The 12386-nt window shown below is 31.6% G+C and overlaps 1 protein-coding gene across 1 annotated transcript in view; it reads right to left on the bottom strand.

The window, feature by feature from the left end:
- Ir64a (Ionotropic receptor 64a) overlaps positions 1 to 10131 on the bottom strand; it is a 29071-nt gene extending 18940 nt beyond the window's left edge. The window contains exons 1-3 of the mRNA XM_065504226.1: positions 8779 to 10131; positions 4158 to 4768; positions 19 to 175 (exon numbers count right to left, since the gene is read on the bottom strand). Coding sequence (XP_065360298.1) covers positions 19 to 175; positions 4158 to 4768; positions 8779 to 10128 — 2118 coding nt within the window. The 5' untranslated portion in view covers positions 10129 to 10131. The remainder of the gene's footprint in view (positions 1 to 18; positions 176 to 4157; positions 4769 to 8778) is intronic.
- Positions 10132 to 12386: the final 2255 nt, after the last annotated feature.

The following is a 12386-nucleotide window of genomic DNA, read 5'->3' as shown; positions in this document are numbered from 1 at the left end:
AAGGCTACATTTTCTTACCACTACTAAACATCGCACTTTAGCCAAATCCATATTGAGGCGTCTCAATGTCGTCGAAGTAGTTCGGTACCAGTCGGCCACTTCAAAGCCCCCCTTACGTGTGAAATAACCAATTTCGGTCATATTCAATTCGCCGCCATACTGCAGACCTGGATTCCTATAAAAACACATCACATAAATGTAAAGTTTTACTGTAATCCTTTTAACAATAAATCCCTTCATTTAATACTTAGCAAAAGCAAATTTAATAATTTTTATTTTCTTTGTTTTAGATGTTTGAATAGAATTTAAAATGAATGTCATTAACTGGATTGAGTTTCATTCAAGTAAATAAAAAAATATTTAATATTGACTTGATTTAACTTTTCCATTGATCATCTGCTGGCAAAAAAAAAACAACATCCATACACAGGAAAGAAAGTGGAAAAAAACTGTATTAAAAAAATTAAAAAAAAAAATAAATAAAAAACGGCAACAAACATGCCTTTTGCAACTATTTAAACATTCAGTGCAACAATGATGTCTAATAAAAACTTTCTTGTTTTTTCCTCTCTTTTGCTCTCACTCTTTCTCTGTCTAGTGTATAAACATAAGGGTTGCGCTTATTTTGCATTTTCGATGCCCCCAAGGTCTAAAATGGTTCTGCGTCATCTAAAAATCAAATGCAGAACATTTTAGCAAAATCGGATAATGTTTATAGGTTGCACATTTTTTTTTTTTAAGTTTTGCACTTCCCTGACTACTGAAGCTAGCTAGAATCTTTAAATTTTAACTGTGGGTCCCTCCCTCTCTAAAACGATCCACTAAGAAGGGATTTACGAAAGTTTAGGGGTAAAAAGGGGGTAAAAACGGATCTTTATATCTTCAAAACTAATAAAGTTACAAAAAACTTAAAATTGCGTGTTACTCCATTTAAAAAATAAGCTGATAGGTGTTTGGTACTTTTTCGCAAATCGAAACTTTTATGGGTGAAAACGGGCATAAACTGTATTTTGGTACTTTGTTGGCACCCTATGATCTTTTAAACCAATAAACAATAAACAAATTTCAAATCTTTACTTATCAAAAAATAACAAATATAAATTTGGTGCTTTTTGGAAATTCGAAGCCTTAAGGGATAAAAATTGTGTTTATTTTTGGTACTTTTTCATAAACTATGTTTTTCTATATTTTATTATGAGCTCCTTCCACGATACAGAAATTTATTCGAATAAAATTTTACCACCGCAACGGGGATAAAAAAAGGTACCAAAGAGAGGATACAAACGGGAAACTACATCTTATTTGAAATTATTAAGCCAATTTTGATACAATTTTTAACATTGGTTCCTGGATTCATACAAAAATTAACTAACAGACTTTTGAAACATATATTTCTTGAGCACATTAACATAGATTTAAATCGTTGGAGACATGTCTGTAGCATAAACAATTTTGGCAAAATGGAGTATTTTTAAATTTCAAATTTAAAAACTCAAGAAGGAAAAGGGAAATTGGTACATTTCTCCTAATGGTACTTTTTTTAATATTTTAAATTATTTGACTTATCGACATTAAGTTAAAGTCACTTAAAAGGTATCTGAGTGAAGTTTGAGTTAGGAATAGGGGATAAAATTTAGGTACCAAAATGTGAGAACTGAGTACTTTTTGCTTCTTCTAATGATACTTTTATATTTTCTTTAATAACGGACCTAGAAATATGAAATTAGCATATAAGGAGCCGCAGAACAAAAGGTACTTTTTCGATTTTTTTTACAAATTGATTTTATGGTATTTTTATAATATTTGGGTTGATTTAAATTTTTTAGAAAAAACCAATTTCCCAAAATTTTTAAATTTTCAAAAAAGTGCCTTTGTTCTGCGGCTCCTCATATATGGTTCTGAGTTAATAAGAATCCAAGGGGGTGATTTTATGGTACTTTTTTATTTTAATGGTACTTTTTTAATACATTTATAATAACGAACATGGAATCATGAAATTAGACACATATGATCCTGAATGAATAAGAATATGAAAAGGGTGTATTTATTGGTACTTTTTTCCTTCTAATGGTACTTTTAAGATTTTCTATAATAATGGACCTAGAAACATAAAATTAAACATATATGGTTTTAAGTAAGTGAGAATTCAAAGCGCGACTTTATGGTACTTTTTCTTTATTTGAATGGTACTTTTTGAATTTTCTATAATAATGGAACTAGAAATAAGAAATTGAGTGAGAATATAAGGTACTTTATTCTACTGGTACTTTTTAGAAGTGATTGAGAATTCATAAGTGATTGAGAATTCAAGGGCGAAACTTTTGCTAACTTTTCTTTATTCGCATGGTACTTTTTGTAATCCATTCAACAATGAACATAAAAACATGAAATAAAGTTTATGTGGATCTGAGCTTTTGCGAATTCATGGGAGTTTATGGTACTTTTTCTCTATTTTAATGGTACTATTTGAATTATTTATAATAATGGATATAGACAAATTAAATTAAATAGTAATCAGATGGAAGAGGAAGATAAAATATTTTGAAAATTATGTACAAACGTTATTTGCTAATCAAATGATTTGGTAAGTTAAGATGTTTCATGCTAATAACACATTTTTATACCCTTCAACATGAGTGGCAAGGCTATATATGTATATAGATTTGTCATTCCGTTTCAAATTTCTTCATATTCTGGATCGTTTTAGATAACAAAGTCGATGTAGCCATGTCCGTCTGTATGTTGAAATCAACTTTACGTAGCCCCAAATAACTTACAAACATGATTGATATATCAATATATCGGGAATTCTTTCGGGTAGGATGCCGAGAAAATCGGCCCACAAATCGCTGATGTATAAGGAAAAAACCGGCACAACTTCGATTTTTGCCTATTTTTTATCTATATCTGGTTTACTATAGTAAGTTGGACTTACAATGGGTCATAATCTGGAAAACATTTTTTAACACGAATTTTTTCACCAAAAGATTTTGTTTGTCAAAATTTTTTTTTCAATAAATTTAAAAAAAAAATTTTTAAAATTAAGAAAAAATTTGGAAAAAACTTTTTTAAAATAAATTAAAAAACAATTACGAAAAAATACAAAAAAAATATTGAGTTGTTGAAACATAAAGTTTTGCAATATTTTTGAAAATATAAAATATGCAGATTCTAGGCGTTATTGGATTTTTCTAAAATTTTCAGCAATAGTTTTTCAGATGACTGAGAACAATTTTGGATCTTAGGAGCATCGAAAATCCAGAAAGTGTCAAACAAAATCCAGCCTAATAAACTACATATGTATGGATGTTTGTTTATCAGCATGTATTTAGATCATTGTTATTGTTGTCACTAATAAATTTAAAAAAAATTGTTTAAAATTTTGAAAAAATTTGAAATTTTTTTTTAAATTTTCAAAAACTATTTTGAAAAAATTTTTTTTCAATTATTTTTAAGTAATTGTAGAAGGTAGAAACAATAGTAGTTTTCAATATTTAGCCCTATAATGTCAAACTTTTATTTTGATTTTTTTCATATCTTTTTATATTTTCTTTTGTTTGACTTTAAAAGAATTGTATAATTGAGAATTCATTTTCTACTGAGTCTACCTTATATTGTTGTGTCATGTAAGTACCTAAAAATATTTAAAATTTTGTATTTTAAAATATAATTTGGTGAAGAGTATATAAGATTCGGCACAGCCGAATATAGCTCTCTTACTTGTTTAATTGTACATTGATTTACATTTATTTTAATATCAAAAGCATCTATGGATAAAAAACTATTTTATTTTGAGTTTTTTTGAAACATTAAATTTTTGAAATATTTTTGAAAATATTAACTCAAAACACGAAACTTCATATAAAATATGCAGACTCTAAGCGTTATTGGATTTTGCTCAAATTTTCAGCAATTGGTTTTAAGATGACGGAGAACAATTTTGAATCTTGGGAGTAACGAAAATCCAGAAAGTGCCAAACAAAGGCCAGCCTAATAAACATACATATGTATGGATGTTTGTTTATCAGCATGTATTTAGATAGATGAATCCAAATTTACGTACGTTTGTACATAGAAATATATATATTTTTAAAATATATAGGAGTAGGAAAAGTAGTAGTAGAATGAACGAACGAACGAACATTGTTGGAACATACCAAACATCGTATAACAAGTAGTAATCCATCTTTTGAAGTGTATTATAATCATCCGACTCTGTTGATGTAAAGTTTGTTAGTGATGCTGAGGGGAAGATAGGTGGCGTAGTGGCACGCATACGTCGTTTTGCCAATATTAACTCTGTATTTATATTGATGTTGAGTTTTTCAAGGAACTTTTCAATAATCTCTATGTCATCCTCATCTGTTACCCCAGCACGACTGGCATTTGTAGAAGAAGAAGCAGTAGTCAACTTTTCGTCTACGATACGCTGTTGCTGTTGCTGGCGATTACCTGCCAAAGACGACTTTGATGTGGATGCGGATGAGGATGAGGCTAAAGTGGTTGGTGTGACTTTGTTTTGTATGCCAGAACCGGATGTGGAGGCGCCAACAACATCCGATGGGTATGTGGATAATTTTTTAACTTGTAGCATCATTGTAGCATTGTAGCTGCCGTTGACAATTTCCTCCTTGGAGCTTTTACCAGTGTAACTGTTCATCTTGCTTTCTATATCATCCGCATCATCGATTTCAGTTTGTCGATTAAATACATAATCCTTCAACAACAACCAATGATACATGGAGTTAAAAAAAGCCTTATTTGAGGCCTGTTGATGTTCAAGTTGTAGATGAAAATGAAAATGAGTAGTAGTTGGAAGTAAGTAAAAACGTTCGTTGAATGAATGAATGAATGACATAAGCAGACATGGACAAATGTATCGATTCACTCATCCAGACACGTAGATGTGGAAGATGACGACGACATAGGCAAACAACATCACAGTTAAAGTGTATTAGTAGCAGTAGAACAGTTAAACATCATTATTGTGTGACACACCATGCAAACATAAATGTTTAATATCCGTTTCCGTTTTTTTTTATTTTATTTTTATTTTTTTTCCCAAAGTAAACAAGTAAAGTAGTGCAGCATTTATATTGTATAGATAGATTGATTTTTATGTCATAGATTCCATCATATTTGTTGATAAACACAAGGAAGCATTTAATAAAGAAACAATGGCACAAATAAGAAATAGAATAAATAATTTAATGTTAAGTAATCAAAATGTGTGTGTGTGTGTGTAGCAGTTTAACTTGATGATTATTTCCAAAATGATGTCTGAAATTTAGTTTAGACGATTAAAAATAATTGATGTGATTTAGGAAAAGAAAATACAAGAATTTGTTTCTTAATAGAGGAATATTTACATATGTTTTTTGATATGTCATTGAAGGGAGGAAACAAAAATTGTTTCAAAGTTTACTTCTTCAAAACATAGTTAAAACTAGGTAATCAGATTCTTTAGGGTCATACTAAATTTAAACTTGCTCAGAAATTTTAAATTTGCTTTAAATTTTACATAATCATGGTGTAAAACCGTTTAATTGCTTATCCAATTGTCTGATAAATTTTCCTAAAAAACATTTTCTTTTGAACACAGGTTATTAAACCAATAAATTGTCCTTGAACTAATGATATCTCCATTTTCTACAGAATTTCCTTAGTTGTAAGCCATTGTAAGGTTAACAGAAAGAGACCATGAGGGGTTTTCGAGATAAGAAACATTTAGTAAAAATATCCTAATATTTCCAAAAATATTAGGTGTATGATGGCTTATCTTTTGAACACGGTTTTTGTTTTTACTAACTTATATGTAATTTTCAAGGAACATATCTGTCATTTTTTTTTTCTTCGAAAATGTCGAATTTTTTTGCAACAAGGCGCCATCTACGGGAAGTTTTGCTTCAATTCTTCAATTTGAAAAAGGAGCCGCTGAAGCACACCGATTGCTCAACAAAGCTTATGAAGAATGTGTTCCATCGGTTTCAAGTTCAGAAATGGTGATTTTGAAACGGAAGACAAAGAAAGGCCAGCCAAAAAAGTTTGAAGTCCTAGAATTGGAGGCATTACTTCATGAAGATTGTTGTCAAATTCAACAAGAGCTTACAAAATTATTGGGAGCTACTCCAGCAGCAATTTCAAAACTTTTGCGAGTAGCATGATTCATCCAAAATAGGGTTTTTATCCCGGGAATCCCGGGAATTCGGAACTGACGAAAATACATAGAAAACAACTCTATTTTTTTTTTACCAAAAAACAATGAAAAGTTTTTTACAGTTTTTTACCGCTTATTATTATTATTTATTTGTGGTTTTTCGTATGAAAATTTAAAAAGTGAATTCATCATTTATAGAACTTATTTCTTATTGAATCATTCTAATTTCTTTAAATTTCTTCTTCAAATCCATAACAAAATAGTTTCAAAAATTTATTAATTGATTAAATTGTTCTTCAATTCAGATCTATTACAAAAAGGCGTAAGACAATTTGTTCGATTAATTTTGTAAATGATTTGATTTAACAAAAATTTAATCATTAAAAGTTTGAATAAATTCTGTTATTAATTATCTTTAAAATTAATTCAGTTTAAACAAAGGTTTTGGAATGAATCTAAAAAATTAAATATTAGGAATGGATTTATGGAATGAAAGGCTGATATTCTTTAATTAAGATTTTACTGAATTAAACACAAATTTTATTAATTCATTCGCTCTGATATTTAATAATTATAACACTAAGTTTTTATATGAAATTTGGCTATAATGTTCCTAATTTACAGTATCATTATATATTTCGGGAATAGCCGGGTACCCGGGAATTAAGAAAAAAATTTCCCGATTCCCGGGAGTCAAAAAAGGTAGGGAAATTAAAAACCCTAATCCAAAAGCAGGTAAATTGGGTATCATACGGATTGAAGCCGTGAGAACTGGGAAGACTGGACTGGAAATTTATCATATCCAAAATGATGTTAGAACGCTATTAAAGAAAAATAATTTTTGCACCAAATCATTATGTGCGATGAAAAATGGATCCATTACGATAACCTTAAGCGCAAGAGATCGTATGTGAAGCCCGGCCAACCAGCCGAATCCAAACCAAAGCCAAATATCCTTGACGCTAAGGAAATGCTCAGTATTTTGTGGCAACAAAAGGGTCCTATCTATTATGAGCTGCTGAAATCATCACAGGAAACCTGTACCAAATACAACTGATTCGTTTGAAGCGAGCAGATATGAAACCGTATTATTCCATCATGATAATGCCACATGTTGCAATAGCTGTTAAAAACTATTTAGAATGAAGTGGTTTGGAAGTTTTGCCTCACCCGCTTTATAGTCCAGACATTGCCCGTCCGACTACTATTTGTTTGGATCGATGTTATATCACTAAAGCTTAAAATTTCACTTTAACTTAAAATTAAAGAAAATGTTTCCATATTTTTCTTTTTATGGAGACACATCCTCAAAAGTGAGTAAACACCCGCGAATTTTTTGATTTTTTTAAGATCACGAAACTTATTATAGTCCGACTTAAATTTTTGTTTTCACAACCGAATCTATTATTCAACTCAATCTCCAACAAACCGAAACATTAAAATTTTAATCGATGAATAAATTTTAGGATTTTCATTATCAAATATTTTTTGGTGTATACTCACTTTTGAGGCTCTCTGTATATAGAATTGCTCATGTTTTGAGGTCATGAACGAATGAAGCCAATATCGGATACTCTGTTCCAAAGAGAATGGTAAACTCTCTCCTTCCGTTCTATGCGTTTATTCTATGGGTTATAAAATAATATTTGCTTTTAACATTTTTTTTATAAACTTCTAATAAATTTAAAAAGTGTTTTTGTACTTATATCTAATTTTCTTTCAAACAAACGCAAACTATCAGGATTCGAACCCGCAGCCCTCAGATTGATAGCCAGACACACTATAACGTCCAGTCTATCGGTCACCCTATTCGATACTCCATAAATCAGACATTTTATTGCAGCTGGCAGAAGACACCAAAAATGTCGTTTTGATGAATAAAATTTAAAATCCAAATCTTCCTTCAGAAAAGGAGAGTAGGGGACATAAAGCCAAATATATCAAATATATCTGCAGAGAAAAAGCATTAACATTCTGATCACACAAAAAGAATGTTCAAATCAGAAAATAGGTGACTTTAAAGTTGAAAATTAACCACAAACAACTTGCACGCGTATAAAATTTATGAATGTCTGACGTGTCTTACTTTAAGAACCCACTCCTGGGTGTCTAGCCCGTCAAAACTTTAACTCGATTACTCCTCAGCTACGTCTATGTGTAATTTCATGTTAATTGGATACGCCTGTTAAAAATGTCTGATGTATTTCCAAAATAAATTTTTATATTTTTAAATTAGATATTTGGTCGATTCACAAGGTATCCTATCATGTCGTATTGTCACAATGTTCTAATATTTCACGACTCGGCGGTTCGGCTTAACTGACTCTTAGGCGTTCGGCGCAGGTCTCTGCTGAATACTACTCATAGAGTAGTATTATTTTAGGACATTTTTCAAACCGTTGTAAAATATTATAACATTATGACAATATGACATGATAGGATACCTTTGTGAATCGACCAATTGTAACTATGAATGTAATTTCATGAAACTTATGTTTCTATTCTAAATCAGATAGAGGATTTTAATATAAAAAAAAATATCTTCATTTTAGAGTTGTAAATGCGAGGGTATGAGGGAGGAGTAATGCTATGATTTTCCCAAAAATTATTAAAATTCTCACCATATCCAGCAGACGACGACTAGCTCCTCCGCAAGCTAAATCCAAAACCACAATTTGACGAAATGGTTCCGGCTTTAAGATCTGCTCTAACCAATTAGCATTGGTGAATGTATTACGTGTAGCTGGACCACTAGCAGCAGCCGCACCAAAAGGACTAGGCCTACCAAATCCTACACGTGTTGGGGTATTGCTTGAACTCGCACTTTTCTTATTTAGTAAATGATCAATTAAAACAACCTTCATCATAAGACTTGGAGAATTGGGCACTTCACTTTCGGCTTCCGGAGTAAACATGCGTCGTACAAATTCCACCATGTCCATATTCATGTCTGTATGTCTATTGTAGTTATTTTTAGTAGTTTTAGCATCTGATTGTTCGGAAGTTGTTTCAGCTGGTTCCTTGCAGGTGAAAAATGTCACTCGTGGTATTTGTTTGAATTTCAAGGCAAATTCCGTTATAAACATTTGTTGGGCATGGGCTGCTGAATCGAATGTATTAAAGTTGTCTGAGTTTTCATTATTGATTTCAGGGTCATCTTCATTTGTATCTTTCTCCTCAGCACCATCAACCGCGCTTGTTTCATTCTGGTATGAATCAGTTGTTTTGTCATTTATATTGTTTTTTAAAACTTTGCTACTGTTTCCACCAGCTATGTTGTTACTCGTATCATTATCTTTTAACGTTGACATTTTCGATTCTATGCTCTCTTCCGGTTTGTTGTTGTTGATGTTTTTGTTGTCCTTCTCATTGCTCTTTGGGATTTCAGACTCTGTTATTTTATTTAATTGATCTTTTGGCATCGCCAATGACTCTGTTGGTGGCATTGTTGTTGCCGCTGCAGACATTGTTGATATTGATGATGATGATGATGGCAATAGGGCTGCTGCTGATGCTGCTGTTGGCATTTTCATGTTCCTATACATCATATTTGACTGTTGTTGGTCTCTTTTTGCTGCTACATTTTGTGGCAATTTATTGGAATTATTATCGTTTTCATTAATATGGCCATAAATCGTGTTGGTATTGTTATTCTTGTCTTTATTCTCAGTGGCTGTTGTATTTGTTGTTGTTGCCATTGCTTTCTTTGCATCGTTTGTCGTTGGTATTTTTACAATATTTTCTTGTATCGTGTCCCTGATGCCATTAGTATCATCATAAACAGCATCATCCGCCGCAACATCAGCAATAGTAGTACGGGCAGCATCAGCAGCAGCAGTCACAATACCAATATCATACGTTGATGATTTACCATAAACATGTTGCCCCATTAATGACCACATTAATATTAAAAGCAGCAACATCATTTTTATTTTCTTATTAAAATATTTATACTTTGTTTGAGCCATCATAAATTTGTCCGCTGTATGTATGTATTACAGTATAATATGACTTTCACAACAAGCTCACGTTTTGTTGTACTATTTTATTTTCCGATATGTTTTTTTCTTCCGCTTTTTTTGATGTTGTCGATTCTTTTGTCACGGTTTTTATGTGCAACTGAATCACTTCCATTTTCCTTTTATGCAGCCAGTTTTAAGAAACCAACAAAGTAACCCGTCTATAACATTGACCACTTTGCCACTTGCCATGAGCTATAGCCCCCCTTTACGAACGACTGGTAATCATTTTGCAGAATTTAAAACACAAGTGTATGTATGTGAAAAAGTACTTATATTTATTATACATATTAATGTAGATATTAGACTTCTCCAAAAAACAATTGGCTTTTATTTTTAAGAATAATCGCAAATATTCTATAATTTAAACTTTGAACTGTTGTTTGATTTTGTTAAAATTCTCATTATACCCTACACCACCATAGTGGGGAGGGTATAATGCGTTTGTGCAGATGTTTGTAACGCCCAAAAATATTAGTCTAACACCCATCTTAAAGTATACCGATCGACTTAGAATCACTTTCTGAGTCGATTAAACGATGTCCGTCCGTCTTGCTGGCTGGTCGGCTGACTGTCCATGTAAACCTCAAATTTGGTATATATTATTTTTTCGGCCCAAGGACGAAGCCTATTGAAACTGGCTGAAATCGGTCCATTATTTCACCTATCCCCCATACAAATGTCCTTTCAAAATTGGACGTTATCGGTCATAAATGTTTAATTTATATAGGTATCTCCACAAATTCCGCTCCAAATAAGTTTTATATACACAAAATTCATGTCACCAAATTTTGTTACGATCGGTCCATAATTATTCATAGCTCCCATATAGACCCGCTTCCGAAAATCACTTTAACGTGCATAAATTGCTTAAAAATGTTGGTATACACACAAAATTCAACATAGACATAAATCACATGACCTAATTTCATGGTGATCGGTCCATAATTGGTCATAGCTCCCATATAAGGCCCACTTCCGAAAATCACTCAAAAATATAAATTATTGAAATTTTAAAAGAAAAATGTTTTTGCTCTTTTACTTAGTATAGCGTATTATATGGTCGGGCTTGACCCACCATAGTTTCTTACTTGTTTTTATTATCAATTTCATAGTATTATTAGAATTTTTACCCAACTCAAGTAGAATTGTTTCATTTATTTTGTTTTGGTATTATTGAAAACCTTAGGACTAAAAGAATAAAATTTTGAAGACGAAAATGTATCCAATCAATCTTTAAAATAACCCTCACCATAAAAACCTAAAATTTTATGATTTAGTGAATTTTCGTAGCCCTCAAATAACTTACATACTTGATTCATACATCAATATATCGGGAATTCTTCCGGCTCGGCAAAATCGACAGCCGGCGGCTGAGATATAAAAAAAGACCCGAGATAACCTTGATTTTTGGCCTATTTTTGATCTACATATATCTGGATTACTAAGTCATTAATATAGACAATATGGATATCCAATGATAGATATTTGTATATGAGACTATAGTAAGTTGGACCTACAATAGGTCAAAATCGGGAAAAATATGTTTTATCCCGAATTTTTTTTCACCAAAACTATTTTTTGTCATACATTTTTTCGATAAATTCATTGAAAAAATATTTTAAAAATTACAAAAAAAAATGAAAAAAACTTTTTTAAATTATCTAAATTAGAGTGTCCAAAAAACCAGCAAATTTGAAAAATCGGTTTCCGGTTTCACCGAAAAATTGTGTTTTTGAAAAAACCGGTTTTGATAAGTGTTTTGGTTTTAATCTTCAAAAAACCGCTTAACCGGTTTATATTACTTTTTTATACCCTACACCACCATAGTGGGGAGGGTATTATGCGTTTGTGCAGATGTTTGTAACGCCCAAAAATATTAGTCTAACACCCACCTTAAAGTATACCGATCGACTTAGAATCACTTTCTGAGTCGATTAAGCGATGTCCGTCCGTCCGTCCGTCCGTCTGGTTGGCTGGCTGGCTGGCTGGCTGGCTGGCTGGCTGTCCATGTAAACCTTGTGCGCAGAGTACAGGTCGCAATTTTGAAGATATTTCGATCAAATTTGGTACATATTATTTTTTCGACTCAAGGACCAAGCCTATTGAAACTGGCTGAAATCGGTCCACTATTTCACCTAGCCCCCATACGAATGTCCTCCCGAAATTGGACTTTATCGGTCATAAATGTTTAATTTATATATATATCT

The sequence above is a fragment of the Calliphora vicina genome, chromosome 3, assembly GCF_958450345.1.
Source record: "Calliphora vicina chromosome 3, idCalVici1.1, whole genome shotgun sequence".
In the NCBI taxonomy this organism is placed as follows: Eukaryota; Metazoa; Arthropoda; class Insecta; order Diptera; family Calliphoridae; genus Calliphora; species Calliphora vicina.
The sequence above is the reverse complement of the archived record's forward strand: the minus strand, read 5'-3'. Positions and strand labels throughout refer to the sequence as shown.